Here is a 24,158-nt window from a genome sequence, read left to right on the forward strand (position 1 = left end):
TTATTTAGCCACGTGTTCCAGCAGCCAAAGCTTACAGTATATATAAAAATCTATTTTATTCTATTCTATTCTATTTGACATATTGTGAAATGTTTAGTTTATGATTTTACTGTTAAAAAACAGTGTATAGATACGGAAGCTCCTCCACAAATATAAAGAACAGAACAGATTAATGAATACGATTTTATTTCTGCTCCATTCTAAAGAAAAAGAACAGCATTGTCAGGATTTGTGCACAGATATAACAGAAATAATACAAAATACAAAAAAATAATTACCTAAATAAACAGCAACAGCTCTAAACAAAATAGGAGATTTGCCATTTTAAGAACATATTAATCTATAAATAAATGTATGATATGTATCCAGTTTCCTGGAATGTTAAAATAAAATATTAAGAAAAAAAAACAGTGAAAACACCCCTCAGATACAGGTACACAATATCTGAGTAAACAACAAACTAATAACCTACTAATTAAAAAAATAATAATAATGGAAGACCATCTGCACTACAACATATTCTTTAAATTAACAAATTAAAATAGTAAAATTAAATGTATTTTTTTTAATATGCAAATTAAACACTTGTAAATAATAAATAATACATGATAAAAGGGAGATTCGTTAATCAAATATCTGTGTTTGTCTGTTTAATATGCTAAACACACATTTTCAGTGTTTATTTTACAATTCTTTTAATTTTTGTGTAAAGAATTACTCATGCATTTAATGATTCACTTGAGAAATAAAAAAAAACATAATTAATCAGATTAATTAGAATACTCAGTAAAATATAGTGCAAATGCATCCAGATACACAAATTCATCCACTTATCCTAAAGCTCTCTTGGTATGAAATGAATAAACATATTTTTCATTTCTAAATTAATTTCTCTAAATTAATTTTGTACCTGTACACCATCTGTAAGGTAAAATAAGAGAAATATTGATTCTTAATGTATAACAGATGAACAGATATAGCTGTACAATTAGTTTGAACATCTTTGCAACAAAAAATGTATTTGTAACATATTACTGTAAAATTTATACATATACATATGGAATTAGCTTAAAGTAAGGTAGTATATTTGATTATAATACAATAGAATAGAATATAATTGAATAGAATGTAAAATAATGTAAAGTAAAATATGCTTTATAGATAAAAGGTGTTGTATTACAATATGATGTAGTGTAATGATTCATCATCATGTAGTGCCAAACAGCAATTATGTACTGTAATCTATTATAATGTAATATAATATAATGTAATATATTAAGATATAATGTTAGTAATTATCTTGTATAGAATATCTCGGTATTATTAGCGCTATGACTGAAGCACTGTGTGTGTTACAGTACTGCTGAATGAGCGGACTGGGACGGAGCGCTGTCGCTGTAATTACACTGGACGGCCTGTAGGTGGAGTCTTAGCCTGTATTTGATGATGCGAACAGAGCGGCTCAAAATAAATGAATTAATAAAGAATTACGAGTAATAAATTAATCTCTTATACAGACTGTGTGCTTTTTATCGATGTGGAAATAATAGCATAATAATACAAATAATAATAATAATAATAATAATAATAATAATAATTGTTAACATTAATAAAAAATGCTGGTTTTATTAAAAGAGAATTTTAAATTACCGTTATACACATTATTATTATTATTATTAATATTATTATTATTATGTTTTTACATCAATAAAATTTACACTGTATAAAGGATATTTGGTACATCCCCATTTAAACTGCCAGGGCTAAAAACTAAAAACTAAAAAAAAAAAAAATATATATATATATATATATATATATATAACTAACAAACAGTTAGGTAATTGGTTAACAAATATAATTGGTTAAAAATATATATATAATATATTTAAAAATGTTGATATTTAAGTAACACTCTTATTGTCTCTGTCACACACACTCTCTGTTTCCCCTCAACACACATCACACACACACACACACAAGTCCAGTGTGTTCTTGAGTGCTGATCTCCACCCTTTTCTTCAGACCACAGTTAGTTAGTTTTCCTTAAGAATTACTTGTTTTGTAAATGTATGTCATTTTTAAATACTTAATAAATCAGGACATACTGTATCGTGTATCATCTTAAAAAAAAAAAAAAAGTCAGACCTTCACATCGTTCACATTGACTGGTTCCACACTCGTCCCCCTGCACTTACCTTCATCCCCCTGAAGATGGAGAGCACTCCACCTGGGTGAACTTCCCCCTCAGAGTCAGAGTCCAGCTCCTGCTCTGATCCCGTGCAGCTCCAGCTGAACGAGAGCATCTCAGAAAGATGAAGACTGTGTGTACAGTGTGTGTCGCCTCTCCTCTCCGGGAGCAGCTCTGCAGCCGTGTGCTCTGTGTCTGCCTCTCTCTGCTTCTCTGCCTCCAGAAGCCTTTGGCACGGTCGCCTCGGCCTTTCATGTCTTTTTGCAGAACTTGGCAGAAAGATGCCCAACAGGATGAGGCACACACTCAGACACACACACAAATACACTGTTTAATCTGTGTTGAGACCTTAAATCTCACAGTTTAATTGTGTGCTGTGTGAGTCTCATTAAAAACATTTTTACTCTTTTTTTGCTCTGATTTTTAAAGAGCAATAATTTGCATTCAATGCGATTTTACACCGAGCAAGTGTGCAATTTTTTTTTTTTTGCAATATTACAGCTGTTTGTAAGGTGAAATCTATGGAGTTTCTGGGTATTCCAGGTGGTTGCTGTGGTGTCACTAGGTGATTACTGATATATAGCATTCCACAATCTGACTCCGAATCAGTTGAACAGGGTTAAATTAAGGGTGTTTGATTCACCAAAAACAAAGAGATGGTTCTGTTCGTCTGCTGTGTGAAATAATTTTTGTTGATGGTTCTAAATATCCAACTAAAATTTAACTCCCTTTGACATGCATGTGCATTAAAGTGCAGCAGTCTGTGCACTGCAATGCCTATGCTTCTGTATCTACTGTAACTGTAGATTAATCCTTATTTTCACAGTATAAACAGAAATAAAAGGATTCTGAGGGAAATTTTCTCTGCTCATTATTGAGTCAAATTCTGGGGTACAGGTAGAATATGGCACAAAACCTGAAAATGCAGCTTGCATAATTGTAGAGTTCTACAAACCAATCATTGTTAAGTATACAGAGACACATCCCACGTAGGTGATGGTGATCAGAAGTAGTAAAACTGAAACAAACAGAATTAAATGAAACAAACTCACAAACCTCTATGTTTGCTTCGTAGTAGAGCGGCAACTATTGATGATTTTGTTAGTAGAGTAATCTGGTGATTATTTTTCTGATTTATCGATTAGTCAATGATTATTTCTGCTATGTGCTTCACCTCTGCTTGCTGTGGGTATCTCTGGCTTTCTCTGTATTTGCTTCAAATTGATAGAAAAAGCTAAACATGGCATTTAAATGTCCTTTAAATGTCTAGAACATTGATGTCATAAATGTCCTTTAAATGTCCAGAACATTGATGTCATAAATGCCCTTTAAATGTGGAAAATGCTGATATTTAGAAAGTAAATGTGCAATCTGTTGTATTTGGGCACATTTGGAGACACAGGCTGAGTTGAGTGTAAACTGTGTCCCCAGTACTTTTTTGTAGTGCTGCAAATTAATCGTTGCAGCTGTACTTTGTAGTGCTCTGTAGGTGGTTGCTGTGGTGTTTTAGATGTTTGCTTTGGTATCCCACACAGTAACTCAACTCACAGTGTTAATATAACTTTAACAGTGTTGGTGTAAAACGTGCAAATTTGTTTAGTGTTTGGTGTTACTAATTGGCTGCATGATGGTGCCTGTTGTGTTTATAGATGGTTGCTATGATGTTGCTTGGTGGTTTTTGTGTTATTCCAGGTGGTTTATATGGTGTTATTTAATGATGGCTTTGGGGTTGCAGTGAGGTTGCCAGGTGGTTGCTATGAAGCCGAACCTTGTGCATAATTGAGTGTTTACACTTGTGTTTTTTACATTGTTACTCCAAAATCATGCTGTCAGTTATTCTCTATCCAGGTTGGTGTTTACCTCACTACAAAATATATATTTTAGCAGCTTTTTTTCTAGTGGCACATTGGTCCACCCCAGTCCTCAAACATGTAACCCCACACCCCCCTCCCTTCTGCCCCTGGGTGCTGTTCAGCCCCCAATAACTAAAATGGACGAATCCTCCCCGTTACTAAAACAAAAAATAAAATAGACAACAAAACACAACACAACAACGACGACAGGCCCCCAGCTCAGCTGGCACAGGCCGCAGTGTCTGTGTTCGGAGACGAGCTGAATGCTAATCTGATTTTGGCTGGACTAAGGCCTGTTCAGAGGAGGGCCCCCCACACACCATTAGTATTAAACACCGGGATACGCTGAAATATACATAATGCACTCTGGAAGTGGGGCTCGTATGGATTGTATTGCATCGATTGATCCCTAATTTGCATATATCAGCTTTATAATTACAATTGACTTTTCTGCGTAATGTCTTTGCGGAATCCCATTTGAGAGAGATGTGTTTTACATATGGAGATGTGTTCGCCGAGGTTAGACTGTTAAACAGATCCAACAGATCTCACTGATGAGTTCTGTTTTCCAGTCTGTCCGGACTGTAGTAAATCAGTGAGTGCTGTGTGTGTGTGTGATCTTCAAATATATGATCTTCTATAGGTCTGTTGAGAGAGAACAGTCCAAAAGTATCTCAAGAAAAAGAGATAAAAGAAAGGGTTATGTAGAAGTCTTAGACAGTTTAGAAAACTGGTTCAAACTATTTATCCTATTATTTTATTTTTATTAAAAACATATTTTTTACACTCTCATGTTACTGTGGCTCCTAGTAATTACATTATCTATAGTCTTACTACCTTAAATTGCAATAGAAACAATATTAATATCGCAAGGTCATTGCTGTTACATCCTAAGTAGTGGCTAAGTTGTTTATTTGGGGTTCCAACAGTATCATAGCAACTAGGTGGTTGCTATAAGGTTGCTAAGTAGTTGCTATAGTATCCAAGTCATCTCTATGGTGTTGTTTAAAGTTTCTGTGTAGTTAAAGTGGCTATAGTGTTAGTAAGTGACATATATATGGTATTCCAGGTGGCTGATATTGTTTTAGATATAGTTGTTGTGTATAAGTTGCTTTCTATAGTGCTTCTCTGCACCCTCTCCTTAATAACTGAAGTCTAAAGCTGCACAGAAGCTGTTTATTATTTAATATTATAAATATCTTCCTCTGAAGTAAAACAAAGAAAGCCTGCACTTTCTGGCAGTTAACCAATCAGAGCACGTCTTTGCTTTGGGAAAAAGTGAATGGACATAGTGCCTGTGCGGCATGTCAGGATGAGGGTGCACTTACCGGTACATACATACACACACGTAATTGGGTAAAAAAACATAATTTACTATTGTACTTATTATGTATATTTAAATATAGAAGGCTTAATATATTGAACATACATAATCAAATAATTAATATGTAATAGTTTTATATTATAATACTAATAATTATGTCTGTATATTAGTGTATTATTTTTTTATATACATGAATACTTATCATATACACTATACTGTACATGTATAGCTTTACATGTCTACATGTCTATGTATATATCTATGTTCTAATCAATATACATAATAACTTTTGTGACTTTCAATGAAAAACAAGCATCTCCATTTTTGCTGATTTATTGTGCCAAAATGTCTTGGTAAACAGACCAACAGAAATACTTAAAAATTACCTGAAATAAACTTTTTTTTTTTACATTGACTTCCATTGAAAGTTTAGATGTTTTTTCCTGTTTCCTATAAAGTGGCTGTTTTGGAGAGCGACGAAATATATAGTACTTAAACTTAACTGAAATTATCACAAGCCATTAATCCAAGCTTAACTGCTTGATTTTTTGCACCAGGAGTAAAGGCATAAAGTTATCCGAAATCAGTGTGTAAGACTGGTGGAGGAAAACATGCCAAGATGAAAACTGTGATTAAAAAAAAGGGTTATTTCACCAAATATTGATTTCTGAACTGTTAAAACCTTATAAATATGTACTTGTTTTCTTTGCAAGTTTGTTCCTCAATTTTTTGAGATCTGAAAACTCTGCATCTTTTTTGTTATTTCAGCCACTTCTCATTTTCTGCAAATAAATGCTCTAAATGACAAAGTTTTGTTTGGAATTTGGGATAAATGTTGTCCGTAGCTTATAGAATTAAACAACAATGTTCATTTTACTCAAACATATGCCTATAAATAGCAAAATTAGAGACACTTATTCAGAAACTGTAGTGGTCTCTTTATTTTTTCCAGAGCTGTACATGTAATTACAGCATGACTGATGTGTTTCTTCACTTAAACTGCTAAGATGGACCCAAATAAGGGCTGTGTGTGGTGTAGTGTTGTGTCCTCTTGCTAGAGGGCGCCCTGTGGACTGTGAGCTGCTGATCATATAGAAAAGCATGGGGCAGATCGCCAGGCACCTGCATGTATAAGCCTGAGACTGTAGCTTTGTCTGTGAGCCTCAGTGAACAGCCCTGCATGTACTGTTCAGCTGTAGGAGTCCAGAACAGGTGTAGTGGAACAATAATTGACAGAAAACAGCTTCTTTAACCTTTTAGCAGTTCAGAAGCTGTTCGTTTTAAACAAGAATGAACAGTTCCCTGGTTTATAGGGAACACTTTGCTCCTTAGAGTTTAATAGGATGTTCAATCAAACCATGCTAATCAATACTCTTGATTTAGTTCAGTCTATCTACAGACAGGTATTAATCTTAAGAATAAACCTGGGTTTAGAGGAAAAAGAGGTTGGAAATTAAAAATTGGTAGAGGGAATATGGTAATCTCAGGATTATATATCAAAGTGTTACTTTAGCACTGTTGTGTGAATAAACTCTGACAGCTGACCAATCACGGCTCTTTCTTCTTTAAAGTGACAATCCGATATTAAACCCTATCCGGACAGAATTAGTTTCTCAGGGGGGATGTCTGTGAAATATATTTTACACTTCTACTCAGTGATAAAACTCTTGCATCCAGACTGCAATTGAAAAAAGAGGAAAAGCAGTGAGTTTTTTGGCTTTCTCGGTCACATGACATCATGTTCAGTAGCTCCTCCATTTCCACTCGCTATTGTGTTAATGTATATGTTCGTGGAAACGTGCACCCAAAGTGTATTTACGGTGAGTGGCAGTGCGAATAGCACAGATAGATATTTTATTAAACATCTATTTTATGAAACTCAAAGATGTGGATCCGGACGGGACTAAAATTACCTGAGGACCACAGAGTTTAGCGAAAAACAGTAGGTAATTCAGCATGTAATTTTCTCAGATGACATCTAAGAAAACCACATACATGGTTGTTCTAAACAGGAATAAAATCACAGAGGACCCCCCCCCCGTAAAAGAGAAAATGACCCCCTGACAAACGAATCCCGTCAAGATAGGTAGGGCTTAATCTGGTATCTCCAGGTTTGCAGTAGCTTTTAAATCAGCACAATTATTAGTAGTGCAGTGGCTCAGGTTAGGCCAAAAGCTATTCTAGCCATGTAGAAAAAATGACCTGGGACCTACCAGACACCCTGTTTTTTTTTTAAAGAAGGAATATGTCATATATAATTTGCTATTTTTCCAGTCAGGAATAGTACTTAAGTACAGCTGCTTTAAGGGTCCAGCTTTTTCTTTGCATTTATTGTATTTCTTATATAGTTACATAACATAATCTTAAAAAAAAAAAAAAAAAAAAAAAAAAAAAAAAATATATATATATATATATATATATATATATATATATATACACACACACACACATATATATATACAATATATATATATATATATATATATATATATATATATATACATTGAGTACTTTATATACTTTTCTGTTGTTTTTCTTAGTGTCTCTCTAAACAACACCTTGTATAAGATGTTTCTTTGGTAATTATTTTGTAATTTGTTTGTAATATTTTTTTATGTATTCAATCATGTGTGAAGGTGTGCTTGCGCGTGTGTATAGCACAGTTACTGGCACGTGCTGCACAGTTACTGTAGTTTTCAGGTTTGCAACAACTTGTCCACAGCACACACTGCTGTCCCTGTGTGTGTGTGTGTGTGTGTGTGTGTGTGTGTCTGTCTGTCACTGCTGAAGGCACTGTGCTTCACTCCCAATTTCGCACGGAGCAGAAGCGGACTTCCATCTCTCTCTCTCTCTCCTGCAGTATCTCTCGGGCGCGCGGGACTCGCGAGACAGAGCGCATTTCGGCCACGCCCACATCGCGTGGGGGAAACAATTTGGCACTTGCCATTGGCTTATTCTAGCTGCAGATTCTCACAACTGTTTTAAACTGACTTTTAAAATATGCTTAAAGCTGTTATGTAGTAGGTTTCACAACATATACGATTAATTATTAATGAATAACAATAATTTAAAAGTTTTTTTTTAAACACATACATGCATTTTGTGGTAAAGTATGTCAAAAGTTAGCTAGAAAATCAATTCTCTGTCTGGGAATTAAGTATTGGTAAAATGTTAGCTAGAATAGCTAGCTAGCTATACAGTTCAGAGATACATTACATTACACTTAGCCTAGGTGTTTAGATTTAGTTTTTCGCCAGCTACCCAGGTAACATGCAGGAAAACAGACCAGCAAGGACAAAGTGTTAGGAATTTGTTCTTGAGCACTTCGCTCTTAGATACAAAATTAACACAAGAAAAGATGTGATTATGAACTAGCTAATTTAGACCACCTGGTGTCAAACCAAAATAGCCACCATTAGTTAAGTTCTTTTTTCCAGAACAGGAACACTGATATAGTCCAGTTCTATTAGTTTATATAGCTATATGTTTATATTTGTCAATTTCTTCAGGTGAAAATTTATCAAAGTAGGATAGTTTACATTTATTAAACATATAGTGTACATAAACTAAGTATCTAATTTCTGTCCCAAAATGTATGTATGTATGTATGTCTGTATGTTTTTCTGATTATTTTATTAATAATATGTATTTTTGTTAATTTAATACATTTTGACTGAGTCTTGAAGCTTACAATTACGTTAGTTCTAATATCTATTCTATTTAAACTTAGCCCAGTGTTTCTCCCTCGAGGGCGTGGCTTTCTGAAGATGACGCGAGGCGCTCTGTGGCTTTTAGCGCTGTTAGTGTATTAGCGGTGTTATTAGCAGTGTTATAACTAATGCCCCGGCGTGCAGCACCGTCCGCGCGCTGCGCACCGGGCACGCGGACTCCTCTTGCTCCTTTTGCTCTCGCGAGAGCTTTTGTTTTTTTTATCTTTAGGGGAGTTTAGTTGCTGTTTTTTTATTTTCTTTCTAAAACAATCTAAACAGACACACGTTGAGTACATAACTAGCTAGTTAACCCTCCATTCCCCTCTGTCCTTTTCCTCTTCTTCCACTCTCTCTCTCTCGCTCTCTCTCTCTCTCTGTTTCGCTGTGGCCGGCTGCTTTAAGAGCGCGCGCGCGCGCGTGCACGCGCGTCCTCCCTGCTCCTCCAGTTCCAATCCGGCGCGATGCACGCGCTGAAAGTTGTTGGGATCGCTCGTGAGGAAGGGACTGTCGCGCTCGTGCGGCGGCTTTAACGGGAGCCGGTCCGGTGCATGCGTGCTTTTTTTCTTTCTTTCTTTCTTTCTTTCTTCGCTTCTTCTCTACGGACGGCGGTGTGAGTGTGTTTGCGAGCGTGCGCGCGAGTGAGTGTGTGCGAGTGAGTGAGTGTGTGTGTGTGTGTGAGTGTGTGTGAGAGTGTGTGTTTGAGTGTGTGTGTGTGTGTGTAACTCGAGGCGGGGTTAAAGTTCACCTCTATGGAGCCGTGAAGCGCTGCTCGCTCGCTCGCTCTCGCGCACTTGGAAATGTGAAAGCAAGAAGCAGCTTTTATTTCATTCCCCCCTCTCTCTATCTATCTGTCTCTCCCTCTCTCCCTTTTTTCTCTCAGTCTCTCTCACACTGTCTCTATCTCCCTATACCTTTCAATCCCTCTCTCTCCCCTCTCTTTAATTCTTTTTTCCCCTTCTTCTCTTCATATGCACGGACACGGCAATCAACTCGCACGCGGACAGACATAACACACACACATACATACACACACACATATATAAAGACGCACATTCGTCACGCGCATACACAGCCACAACAAATCCAACAACTACAGATATGTATTCTCCGCTATGCCTAACACAGGTAAGTGCTGTTGTTTATTCTATCACTGTTATTGTTGTTCTTGTTTATATTTATTGCTTTGCTTTGCTTGAAGGTGGCTGTCCTGTGCGCGTGCACGCACACATGCATGCACTTCCATGCACCGGGGGGCTACAACATGACTCTCCGCTGTGCTACGAACTAGTTAGCAGCTAACTAGCAAACAGCAGCAAACTTTGTGCGCGCGCGGTGTGTGACAGAGCAAAGTTAGCAAAAAGCAAGCTAGCACATGGCGGCGGATGGCGTCCACCTTCATACACACACATACTCTCACACTCACATGCACACATGTGTACACACATAGACTACACACACACATACACTCGCACCCCTTTGCATACACGTGCAAACACACCAACATTTATGTACTTTTTCTGTGCATGTGTTTTAGCTACCTTCCTTTCTTAAGAAGAAGAAAAAAAGCGCTGCAGCAGTGGAAGCACAGTTTTAGCTCCACACTCAGTTTAAAGCTCGAGCCTGCACGCGCTGCCAAACTTTTCGCTTTCGCTCTGGTTTTTTCGCTCCTTTGCAACGATTTGACACAACAGCAGCGCGCGCGCACACACACTCCCTACACCGCTTCCACCTCCACGCTCGCCGCGCCGTGACCGTGTTGGGCTGCAGGTTGTACGGAGAGACACTGAGCTGAAGCCGGGGCGATATGAGGCAGAAATCGTGCGCGTGCATTTAGCGCGTGCACTCAGAGCCTGATATATAAAGTTTAGAAGCTGTTGTACTGCATGGTGCAGGGGACACTGGACAGTATAAAAGCAAGGCGGAATAGGCAGAAAGAGCAGCGCGCGCGCTACGCTGCTCTACTGCACACTTTTCTGCTGCTCCAGAAAGTTACCTAGCAAGTTTCGACCCCCGCGACTCCAGCGCGAGACTCCTGCGCGAAACTCCAGCACGACTGCGCTCGTGCAGACTGTACTTTTTGTACAGAGGCTGTAGGAAAGCAGTGTAACACATTTAACGATTTTTTCAAATCTGTTTCCAGCTTTTTGCTCTGTTGCTCTGATTTTTTTACTGCTCGGTTTTTCTGTGTAATGTGCCTGGAATGGTTTGCATGGAGAGGAATATTAAAACTGGTGCTGGGAAAATATTAAAATATTTTATTTCTGAATACTGCATATATAAACATGCGAGTCAAATGTAAAAGTCCAGTGTCATGTAGACTAGGCCCTGTTGTCTATATTCAGTACGATATAATTTACAGGTTTAATTATTTCCTAATCATCTTTCTTTTTGACTCTAAACTTATACAAATAAAAAAAGTATTCAGTTCTTTAAAATCATATATATTTGCTGTACCAAAAAAATATTTTTTATATAAAAAATGATAACAATTTGAAATAATTAAATAGCACAAAACAGTATCGATCTGAGGTATTTTAAAACGACTGTGCTTTAGAAACAATAAGTGGTATGTCGATTAGAGTCCTTAGAGGAGCGTATAATATAGAACATACAATATCCCTACGGTGTGATCGATCTATGTGATCTTTTTTATTTTTAGTTTTGAATTTTTGTATTTTTCTCACACGTTTTATACTAAAATATAAATTCACTCCTATTATTAATATTATTCTTTTTTCTCTAAATGAAAATATGTGCATATATTTTTTTTAAGTTTGTGTACTGTTTTCTTCGTGCAGAAGTTCTCGCAGGTGAGCCCCCAGCAGTTTTAATTCCTCTATAGTCTGTCTGAGCCACAAGGCACTATTGTTCTGTACTGAGGCCCTGTGACAGAACGGGGAATCAGTTCACTTCACTTCAGGAGTCTGGAGGGAAAAAAAGCTTCAACACGTTCGCCGTATAGCTTATAGTATGGGTTTGAGTGTGTGGTGTGTGTGAACGGCTGAGGAGGGGTGCGAGTATTTGGGCTGCTTCTCGCCCCAGTCCGTATAGGTTCCCCTGTTCATCCACAGAAGGGAGAAATGAGTCCTGTTGACTCGTAATTTGCTCTATGTGATGTAGGGTTATGAGGAAAGTCACTACAGAGCAGAAATTTTTTTTTAGTGGTTTTCACAGTTTTAAATGACTGTTTTTGCTGAGAGGCCTGTTATTGAAGGGCCTGTGTTCTGACTCTCTGCACCGAGCATGTCAACAGCTAGATGATGAAGTTGTTTAGATACTTGTTTTTGTATTTATGGAGCTGTTTAAAAAAATTGGAGCGCGTATGTAAGCATACTTTACGAGAAGCGTTTTCACACACCCACACACAAACACATTTCACACAAAAAAAGGGAGAGAGAGAGAGAGAGAGAGAGAAAGTTTTTCTGTAATTATACAGAGAGACGAGACATGATATGTACGTATATGTGTGTGTACATATATAAATATACACTCCAAAACAGTAGATGATATCTGCGATTGAGGGCAATGCTTCATTGAATTTTATACAGGGAGAGAGAAAGGATGGTGAAGACAGACAAGAGAATTCATACTTTGGATTTCTTCCAGAACTAAACAGTGCGCTGGTTTGCGTGCCTCAGAGACGAGGGGGCTGAATTCCAAAAAAGAAAAATGCGAAGCAGGGATTTTAACACGTATATGGGTTTATTTTGGATTGATTTATTTTAATTCCTCACGTTTAGGAACATGCTCCACATATTTGGCAGAATATTTATTTTTCTCACACTCACACACACACACACACACACTTAAATATACTATATATACACACATATACACACTAGTTAATACTGTATGTATGTGCTGACATAAATCTATCCAAACGTAAATGTAAATCAGTCCACACTATCTCATATCAGTATTAATAAAAATATATATATATATATATATTTATTACTAATTTATTATTTAACTAATTTAACAGAACATTTGTATTGGCCCATTCAACATAAAAAGAGTCAATGTAAAGCCAAAAAATATATAGTTTAAAATGAATTGATTGGATCAGCTTAATTATATTACAAAATGTATTGTATCCTTTTTTTTTACGAAAATATATGAATTAAATAAAATGTTGAAAATAATTCCAAAATCTTCGGCAGAGAATTAAGATGAACTTCAATACTTTAAACAAAGCTTTTTAAGCTTTTTTTTTAAATTGCTTAACTCCACTGTACATCAGCACAATTTAGCAATTGACCTTTTAATTAAAATACATATAGCAGCACTAATATTCACATTAACATAGAATTTGCACGTATGACATTGAAGGTGCACTCTGCTCTCGTGCTGGCGAGGCCTTTGTGCTCAGGGTGCCGATTTCGGGGCTTGGTCGTTTTGTGGAAACATTATTTTACTGATTGGCAGTTTGCCATTATTCTTTGTATTTTGCGTAATCCCTGCAGCTCTCTCACTGTGAAATCCTAAATTGTTTAATATTAAGCTTGCTTATTAGTTATTTGTGTAATTATTAGGATGATGTACTTTGGAGTTGTAAAGCAGCTTTTTTTATCAGAGGGAGGCGAGACCATGGAGACACTGAGATTTTCTCATTCAGTTGAGCAGCGTAGACTTTCATATAAGAGTTTAAATAATAGTGGTCTTATATGTTTTAGTTTCTGTTAAAACAAATTTAATTTTTTTAGCTTTTTTTAAGCTTGGTGAACACTGAAAATATTTTCAGTATGAAAATAGTAAAAAGGGAAAAACTGTTAACTTATTATAATAGTTTAATAAAATACAAAACTATCTATAATAAGATTTAATTTTGATTTAAGCATAAAACGATGAAAGATGATAAGAAGGAAAGAAAGAAAGACAGGAGAGAAATGTTGGTGGTGTTTTTTTTTTGCTCTTGGATTGATTTTCTGCCAGGTTGTGTAATCGTGGCAGGTGTAGCCTGAATCCATTCACATCCGCTACCTTCTCCCTGCACACACACACACACACACACACACACTCACACACACACACTCACATACTCACACGTTTACACAAACATACTCTCCTCCGAATATACACACACACACTTCACTTTGATATTGCAAATTGTTATCAATTCTGTTTTCAGAACTGTATGTGTAAGAGTGTGTGTGTGTGTGTGTGTGTGTGTGTGTGTATGCAGATAAAAATAGCCAGTCCGATTTCCCTGCTCCGTTGTTTCTATTTCTCGGTCCTGGCAGACCCCTACAGACCTGCATTCTTGCCAGAGAGCCACACATACACACTCGTATATATACACACACACACACGTACACACACACTCTGTGTATCAGAGCCCTCGGCTCACAGGCCCTCTCCTCCTTTTCGAGGGCTTCCCTGCTTTTGTGAAACCCATGGACTTTTTATAAGGCGATACTGATGTGTACATAAATAAAAAATATATATGTATACGTATGTATAATTGATATATAAATCAAATAATGCCACATGTCACATCACTTTTTCTATCACAAATTTAAAATATAGGGTAGAAGTAAATGTTGCTAGTTTTTCCCTTTTCCCAGTAATAAAACATATAAAAAATATGTTATATGCATGCTTGTTAGAAAGGTTATTGCATAGATTTGATCAATTTTTAAAATATTTTTAGTGTTAAACATTGTCTTTCAGCAGGCATACATGCTGAAACGCTATGTATTTTTGGATTTTTGTGCGCTCCGTTCCTCCCCTGGCCTAATTTCTTCTCCCCTTTTTTCCTGTCTCTCTCTCTCTCTTCCACAGGATGAATTCCATCCTTTCATCGAAGCGCTGCTGCCCCACGTGCGAGCGTTCGCCTACACCTGGTTCAACCTGCAGGCCCGCAAGAGAAAGTACTTCAAAAAGCACGAGAAGCGCATGTCCAAAGAAGAGGAGCGCGCGGTGAAGGACGAGCTGCTGGCCGAGAAGGCCGAGGTCAAGCAGAAGTGGGCGTCGCGGCTGCTGGCCAAGCTCCGCAAGGACATCCGGCCCGAGTTCCGCGAGGACTTCGTGCTCACCGTGACGGGGAAGAAGCCGCCGTGCTGCGTGCTCTCCAACCCCGACCAGAAGGGCAAGATGAGGAGGATCGACTGCTTGCGCCAGGCAGACAAAGTGTGGCGCTTGGACCTGGTCATGGTGATTTTATTCAAAGGTATTCCGCTTGAAAGTACTGACGGCGAAAGGCTGGTTAAATCTCCGCAGTGCTCGAACCCAGGCTTGTGCGTGCAGCCGCATCACATAGGAGTTTCAGTAAAGGAGCTTGACCTGTACTTGGCCTACTTTGTACATGCAGGTAAGTCCTGTTTTTATTGACTCCACTAATTCCCTCGGCATGTTATTGTCACAACATCCCAGCCACACATATATATGTATAGGTATATTGCATTACACATTGTATATGCCAGACATTCTACACCAGGATTAGGATTAAGGAGTATCAGATGCCTTATTTTGTCTTTTTACTTTGTAAAAAAAATAATAAATAAAGGTTCCTTATTGGTTCTTGGCTTTCCTTGGCTTTGGTAAAATTATTTAATGGACGTAAAAAAAAATAATGCAGTACAAAGTTCTTAAGAGAACATAAAAAGTGTTACATTCAGTGCTAAGAGGAGAGAAACCTTTAGGGCACCTTTATTTTTTGAGACAGGGCTTAATATCCTGTTACCCTGGTCTCACCACTCATGGTCTCATATATAAAGCACACAAATGACAACTTCATTTTTCTCATTCTCTCTGAATGGCTCTGATTAGATCAACACATTCATTCTGTTGGCTTTACCACTGTACACATCCCTGTCTTTGCAAAGTATTGCCAAACAAGTGAACTTTTATTTATTGTTTATTGAAACCAATAAGAACTGTATGTTTTAATGTATAGATGGATTATATAATGGATGGAAATATCACAATATTTTGAAATGTCCACAAAATGCAAGAAAAAAATACAAATAAATAAATAAAATAAAATAATGTGACAATTTTTAAATCAGAAGTATTTAAAACACTCATCGTAATAAAAACACATTTGTTTATTTTAGAAATAGTATACATTTCATGGTACATTTTCACAGTTAAATACTGTGTCCATTTTGTCCACCTCTACTGTAAAGGCTCATGTTTAGAATCATATAATTGCTCATTTATTTTTTAAACAATAATTGAAAATACACATCAGTGCATAATCTGACATAGTCCTGTGCATAGCTCATAAATCTTCATCATGTATTTTTTATAGCACAAAATATCCACCAAGTTAAATGAAGCTGACTCCTGTCATCCATTTTTCTTCGGCCTATAAATAAGCTTTTCAGTGTAAATATCTCTTTAACTTCTATAAATCTGTTATAGTGTAGTACACATTTTAATTACAGGTCAATGCATATAAGTATATATAATATAGTCATAAAGTAAAGTGCACAGATTTCAGAATGTTTTAAATTTTCACAGCAAATATGGACGGATTCCAGCGAAGTTGACTCCTGTCAGTTTGCTTTGGCCTATACACGGAGCTTTGGAAGAGAGAAATCCAGTGCAGCTATCTGATGGAGAGACTGTTAATTGGCACGAGGCAGCAGGGGATCTGTCTTGTACTGACAGCCACACAAACACAGGCTTTCACTTTGAAGGCAAGGAAAGCGCTTTGTTTCACTAGGCAAACTGAGCACCTTAATTACTTTCATTTCCTCCTGCTCGCAAATTGTTGCTCTAAAGCCTAAGTGAGTTGGCAGCATATGCCCGTTTTATTGGTGCGTGGAAGGAAACTCATCTGCCCCCCTTCTCCCCTCCGCTTCCCGGCCCGCTCCTGCGTTTCCGCTTTGATGGGGGGTATTGACGAAAGTGTAAAAATTTCGTTTAACTCTCGGTCAAAGCCGATGAAATAAAGCCGTAAACACGGCCCTGTAGGACCCGGGCCTTTTTGAGCACGGCTGCACGCAGGCTGCGCTTTGGTTGTAGCAGGTTGGAAAAGGGGGAGCATGCGAATCACTTTGACTTTGTTGGAGCACAAAAGCTCCGAGCCTTTGAGGGCCCTTTGTGTCGGAATCGGTGCGAGGCGCCACACACTGCGGCTAAAGCTCGACGCTTTACAGCCGAGCCCAATCCTCAGTTTTGATGTCCTGAAAGCCCATTCAGAGAGCTTCTGCTCCTGCTAGCATCCTAATTGCTGGAGTTCTGATATTTCGCGCAGGATGTGACTGTGAATAAGAGGTGCGAGGGAACAAGAGCGTTGTAGAGTGTGGAGCTTGGCTAGTTTTAATGGTCTGCTTTTGCTCGCTACCTCTCTTTTTCTCTCTTCCCTCTCTCTCACTCGCTGTGTCTCTCACTCTCGCTCTCTCTCTCTCACCCCCTCCCCATGCCAGGCTGCATACAGACCGATCAGGTTTCCTCCTCTGTCTTATTTAAAGCAGGGGAGCAATGCTGAAGCTGCTGTGATTAAAAGGCATCTGAAGAGAGGCTGACCTCATGCTCAGATGGCCAAAGTGGAGGGTTTTAAGGGCCGGTAATTACTGTGATAAGTGATTCGAAGGCCTAATTCTTTAAAACCACAGCTTACGACAGTTTTGCGACGAAAAGGAAAGCTAGTTATGGGCTGGATATTGCTTTTATTTGGTTCAGAGTTCAAAAGCAATAGTGTAGAAACAGCAGGGCTCTTTGGGAAAGGTTGATTTTGTTGGTTTAGTTTGGAATCAAGACTTGAAAGTTCAAATTAAAGACTTTACCTTTGAATGGAAGTTACTGTGAAATAAGGGTGTGTGAGTTTTAGAGCATAGAGTTTTAGAGCATTTCTATATCTTACACAGTGTACAGATGGTGGAGAGAACTTAAAATGGATACATTTGACATGAGAAAGTTAAGGAACACAATTTTAGTGCTGAAAATCTTGCTAAATTCATGCTTCAGATGGACTAATGCCTATTGGCATGATTAGCTGATATATCACTGACTGAATTATGCAGCTTCTGCTTCTGCTCCAGCGTGTAGAAGAAAGCGAGAAGATCACCCTCACCCAGCTGGGTTCTGGTTTGCAGTGGGGGGGCAGCCCGCCAAGCCCGGGCTGATTTACGGCCGGCGGGCGTCTGGCTCACAGGAGCACTCCACACGTGGGAAAGGTCGTGACTTAAGATGTTAGGGTCCTGACCCTATCTTCAAGGCATTTGACCTCTTAGATAAACAGCCACTCTCATTAGCAGCCAGTCAAGCGGAGGGCGGTGCTTTGGTTTTGGCTTGATCTTTGACCTCTAGTTAAAACAGGTGGTTTTGTTTGGGTGCCGGAATGAAGTGCAGGCTGGTTTTTAAGTGTTTTTAAAAGGGTGGGGATTACGTTTCAACCGGTGGCTGTTTCCTATTTTAAGAGTCTTTAATAGTTTTACTGAGGTAGACGAGACTGCTTATGTCACGTTTTGGACAGCGTTGCGCTGCGTTTATTGGGTTTGTTGGGTTGCTCTTGGGTTTTGGGAGTTCAGGTGCTCCGTTTACAGCTTGGAAAACGTGATAAAAGGGATGATTATGATAATAAAAAAGCATTTATTACTTTGCTAGTTAACATTAAAAAAAAAAAAAGATCAGCATCAGTGCAGTTGCAGTGTGTCTTATTGTTTGATTGACCTGTAGGTCAAGTTCAAGTTTAAACTGCCTTTGGTGTCTTTGTATCTGGAAGAATGAATTAGGAGAAGGTTTAATATGCAGATGTTTTTCGGTTGCTGAGGATGATTATTTTTGCTGTTTAAATCAGATAAAAAATAACTAAAAAGTCAAGATTTTGCAAATGTTTTCAGGCATTTTATGCCTTTTATTTAAGGCATTCAGATATTTAAGTTGCTCTCTAACAGTTTGTCCTGAAGAATTGAACTCTTTTAAGCAGATAAAAAGACATGAACCTACTGAAATTAAGCTGTGGAGCAATAGAACTGTGCTTGTAGGGTGTTCCATCCAATTAATTTTTGAGGGATAGGTAGAGAAGTTGAGAATGAAGTGTGGTGGTGATAATCATGCTAAATGCATTCAAATCCTCACAGCAATGCTGTTAAAATCTAGTCAAAAACCTTCTCTGGACAGTACAGGCAGTTTCTCCAACAAAAGCAGGATAAACTCTTCTTTTAAATCCCTTGTTTTCAGCAGAAACAAATACAAAGCATGTATTCCAGTACGTTTGTCAGTATACTGTATGTAATATAAGCTTCTAATCAGAATCCAACGTTTGTTTGTCCCAAATCCTTCTGGAAACATCTCAGTCGTGAGTGAGAGACAGGCTCGGATTTGTTTATTGAACCCTATTTTCATTTGATTCAGGTCTGTTTTCACCCGGGACAACACAATGGAAGGATACTGCTGGCTCGGAAAGATAACGCGCTCCAGTCCGTATGTGTACGTTTACAGGCAGGCTGATAGATATTTATATTGCTCTTACCTTATCTGACCTGAGGGCCAGCGCAGATGAACTGTTTGCGTGTTGAATGACTGCAAAGACGTCTGACCCACTTCCCTCTGAGCTCTTAAAGAGATTTGCAGTGTGTGTCTTTCTAAACTAGTTAAGTTTGATGACGCATTCCTCAAGGCGCACCAAGTTCAAGTTCTGTCAGAACACAAAGTTTGTTTTAATTCTCACCGTGAGCCTCGGCCGCATGATGCGGTTTGGTTTGGATGCGGTGTGAGCTAAGAGTTAACCCCTTATTATACGCTTATTAACCTCAGGTTCATACAAGGCCTTTAGTAGAGTTTAAGGGGTATAAAAGACTAAACCAGGGCTGGATAAAGTGTGGCATGTGGGGCCAGAGTTGACCCCTGATGAGGTTTGATTTGGCCTGGCTGAAAGTTTACCTAGTTTACCCCCTAACTCCACCTCCATCCCTTATGCAAAAATAGATATGAAAAAAATAAGCGACCACTTAAAAATGATGAGTTTCTTTAATTCGACCAAATTGAAAACCTCTGGAATATAATCAAGAGGAAGATTGATGATCACAAGCCATCAAACCAAGCTAAACTGCTTGAATTTTTGCACCAGGAGTGGCATAAAGTTAATCAAAAGCAGTGTGGAGGAGAACATGACAAGATGCATGAAAACATGAAAACTGTGATTAAAAACCAGGGCTATTCCACCAAATATTGATTTCTGAACTCCTAAAACTTTATGAAAATGAAAATGAACTTGTTTTCTTTGCATTGTTTGAGGTCTGAAAGCTCTGCTCTGTTCTTCTTTTGTTATTTCAGCCATTCATCTCATTGTCTGCCAATAAATGCTCTCAATAACAATATTTTTATTTGGAATTCAAGAGAGGTATCATCCATAGTTTATAAAATAAAGCAGCAATGTTCATTTTAATTAAACATCTCCTTATAAATATCAAAATCAGAGAAACTGATTTAGAAACTGAAGTGGTCTCTTAATTTTTTCCAGAGCTGTGAACTATGTTGATATAGTATTACTCTCTGAGACTAGAGAAGAGAATATGCTCTGAACTCTGATCTGCGCAGAGAGATTGGCTCTAACAATAGACATTAAACAGATTACATGAATTTGCCATGCAATCAGGTTTATGAAAAAAAATCACCCACTACAGACATCATGACTGCTCAACACAACTCACATTGTTTCCCCATCCGAGATCCTTATCTGCTTTGTTTAATCCAATCAAATTGCAGCAAAAAAAAAGTAGAAAAAAAGGTTCAAAAGCAGGTCACATGCAACGATATTAAATGCGAAGGCATTGCGTCCCAGCATTTGATTTCTGGACGGTGCTTTAGAGCTGAGTCTGGCCGCTCTGAGCTGCAGTGCGAGAGCCACACTTTCTGCACGGCAACTTACCGTACTGTGAGCTCACCTCAAAAGCATGACAATTTGTTTTTATGAATGGGCACCGACCTCATTTGAATGAACAGTAATGCGTGTGCGTGCTCGGCCGCGGCTGCAGTAGCAGTGCTGCTGTTTGGTGGGGTTTAGGGAGGAGAGAATGAAAGTCTGAACTGTGGAGTGGAGTAGAGTGTGGGTGGGGGGTCCCTACCCACAATGTGTACAGCAGTAACCACAACAAAGGCTGTGGTTCATCCCACAATAGCCTTAAATAGATCCAAATTATTGTTATTCCTCCGCCTGTGGAAAGAAAGGGAAACACAAAACGGCTGCAACTCAATACGTGCCAAAAAGAGCGCTAGCAGAAGACACTGGTGGATCCTGCTACGCTCACAAAACAACACAAAAGACTACGTGGCTGAGCTTTACAGGACCGGTTACTCAATATTTTTTAAGTTTCTGCCTTATTTTCGTTGAGGGGTGAACAAAATAACGATATATTTTTGTTATGGTGTACAATATGATATAGCACACCCCTAGTGCGGTGTAGTCATTACTTCCAGTTTGGTTCAGTTTGGTCAAATTGTCTGAGATTCGTATGTTTGCTCATTTTTCCTGCTTCAAAACATAAGCTTTAAAAGTGACTGTTCACTTGGTGAATAATATATAGTTGAAAAAAGCCTTTTAAAATCTTTTTAATTTTTCCCCATTTTCTCGCAATTTAGCTAGGCCAATTGTACCACTCATTCAGTTGCTACTCTCGGGGCTCCGGCAGCTGATGGCAAGCTGCATGACCGGGAACTGAACCAACAATTATCAGTTTTAATTTACACTATATTGCCAAAAGTATTCACTCCCCATCGACATCATTAAACTTAGGTTTCAGTCACTTCCATGGCTTCAGTTCAGGTATAAAACCAAGGCTTCTACAAACTGTTTTTATGGAAAATGGTAGGGTATAATAGGTATGTGGGCATTTAGAGACTTTACAGTGACTTCCATTGACTTCCACAAAGTCAAGAAGGGCATAAGAAAATTATTTTGGAGATATGAGCTGAATGTTAAAACTAATATGTGGAATTGAACTTTACTTTAATTATACTATATCTTAGCCATAACCATATCATCAGTAATGTTGTAAAGCTATACTTTTTTTTATCAATTTTAGTAAAAATAAGTGAAACAAACACTAAAAAAGTACAACCAAGGATTCTTTCTTAGTTACGTTCCAGTTTTCTGTCTCTTCAGTAAAAAAAAAAAAAACATTAGTTACGTTTCTTTTCTCTTGTATCCCATGAATGGCGAGTCCAGTCGAGTGAGCCTGTGTTATGTATGTGTGTTTGGAGACTGATGAGTGGGTGTTCAGTGCTGTGGAGTGTGAGAGGAGAGGCATGCACCTGTGCTCTGGGCCTCAGTGTGCCGTCCCCCTGTGCAGCGGTGCATGGGCAGGGGTGGGGGGTTGGCACCAGTCAACTTTCGCTAATTAGTTGTGTATTAACTCCTCAGTCGTCTCAGCACACGGACACTGAGAGAGAAATAGGCCCACAATGGGAGATCAGAGGAGCCAGGGTAACAGCATGCACCACTATTTATCATTTTATACTTAAAAGCTGACATCTCTGATGTGCGGACTTTGTAGGAGAAGGTAAACAGTGTATTAACAATTCGAATGCTCATGCCCAGTGCATTAAGAATTGAGATTATGAAGTCAGATTGGAATCTGCATTGTATTGGATTGATTGCATTGGTCTTATTAGACCTGCTCTATTTTTGCATTTTTAATACCTCATTATTTATTTTAAAATGTTCTGAAAATGATTTGGCTTGAAACGATATGCATATTAAATTAAGACGTTTTTTTTAAAATCATTTTTAAGACACTTTAAGTCATTAAGTAAGGTATTTACTTACTGTGAAAAGACAAATTTGACATTACTCACTATTATTTAACATTAAGGAATATAAGTTTTGTTTAATCACATTTACTGTATTTTTTGCACTATAAGGTGCACTTAAAATATTGCCTTGGCTTACCGGAACATTTAGGGAGTACTCAATGTAGTGCTGTCAGGCGACATTAGCTGCTAACAGTGGCTAGCGCTAGCGGTTAGCTGCTAAATGCCTTAGTGGAAATCTGGAAATCTAAGCTTACTGTAAATAAACAGAAGTGATTTACACAACCAAATAAACAGTTTTCAGAAGAGAAATCTGTGTAGATTAACATCCAACTTTCATTTGACTTTAAAATAAACTGTTTTGTTTACTTAGCTTAGCTTAGCTTTACAGGTCTCGCCACCAAGCGTAGAGACCTGCTAAATTAGAAGGAAAACACAGCAACACCCCCTTTTCCTTACTAGTGTCGTATAATGCGTCTATAGTATGAAAATAGACCAAATAAAAAACATGTTTATTGATAGTGCACCTTATAGTGCGGAATATAAGGTAATAAGGTTAGAGTTTAGGGTATGTTGATTCATTAATGAGACAAAATCCTTGTAATCCTGATTTATTAGCCTAAACTATCACATAAAAAGCTTAAAATTTTAAACCATGTACCCTATACATATATATAATTCAACTAATTCAAACTAATTTGTTTCTGCATAAGAATAAATACTAAATAATTCCAAAGGGTAACCCTAGATCTTATGTTTGTTAATATAAATGTTCTATATGTAGTCTATATATGTTCAAGCCTATATGCCAATATTCGGGATTCCATGTAATTGTTTCTAATTATATCTAAGCACTAAGTATACCATCAGTAACCCCATAAATATATATATTTTAATCCATTTTAGTAAAAGTAAGTGACACAAATACTAAAAAAGCATACCTAAGATTTTCTTCCTTCTTCATTCTTTCTTATTGGCGTTCTAGTTTCCTGTCTCTCCAGTTTGAAAACATTAGTTACGTCTCTTTTGTCTTGTATTTGATGAATGGCAAGTCCAGCTGAGTGAGTCTGTGTTTTGTATGTGTGTTTGGGGACTGATTACTGAATAGGGATGTAGAATATTCATTAGAAAATGTATTATTTCAGAAAAAAACATGGTATCTGATTGGTTTGATGGGTATTTTGATTTACTCTAGATTTCAGTATCAGTGTTAGTGGCCACCCCTGCTTTTAGTATAATTTGTTACGAAGAGTAAAGCATTTTTAAATTGAGGAGTTTTTTTTTATAAGGGTCTTAATTTCTGGACAGAGCTTTCAGCAGCTTCCTCTTATCATCTCCCTCATATCAGGCTTCTTCTTTTACTCGAACCAGTCGTCCTGCTT

General features: G+C 37.8%; 1 protein-coding gene across 8 annotated transcripts in view; it reads left to right on the plus strand.

The window, feature by feature from the left end:
* nfia (nuclear factor I/A) overlaps positions 1 to 24,158 on the plus strand; it is a 234,427-nt gene that overhangs the window by 37,075 nt on the left and 173,194 nt on the right. For 4 of the 8 annotated variants that reach the window (XM_015603325.3, XM_022669621.2, XM_022669622.2 and 1 more), the window contains exon 2: positions 14,857 to 15,385. In XM_015603325.3, the coding sequence (XP_015458811.2) occupies positions 14,857 to 15,385 (529 nt within the window). Of the gene's footprint in view, positions 1 to 9,224; positions 10,201 to 14,856; positions 15,386 to 24,158 lie in introns of those variants that run through there. The other 4 variants (XM_015603326.3, XM_007240077.3, XM_007240079.4 and 1 more) reach the window with 4 other exon arrangements.

The sequence above is a fragment of the Astyanax mexicanus genome, chromosome 16, assembly GCF_023375975.1.
Source record: "Astyanax mexicanus isolate ESR-SI-001 chromosome 16, AstMex3_surface, whole genome shotgun sequence".
Classification (NCBI taxonomy): Eukaryota; Metazoa; Chordata; class Actinopteri; order Characiformes; family Acestrorhamphidae; genus Astyanax; species Astyanax mexicanus.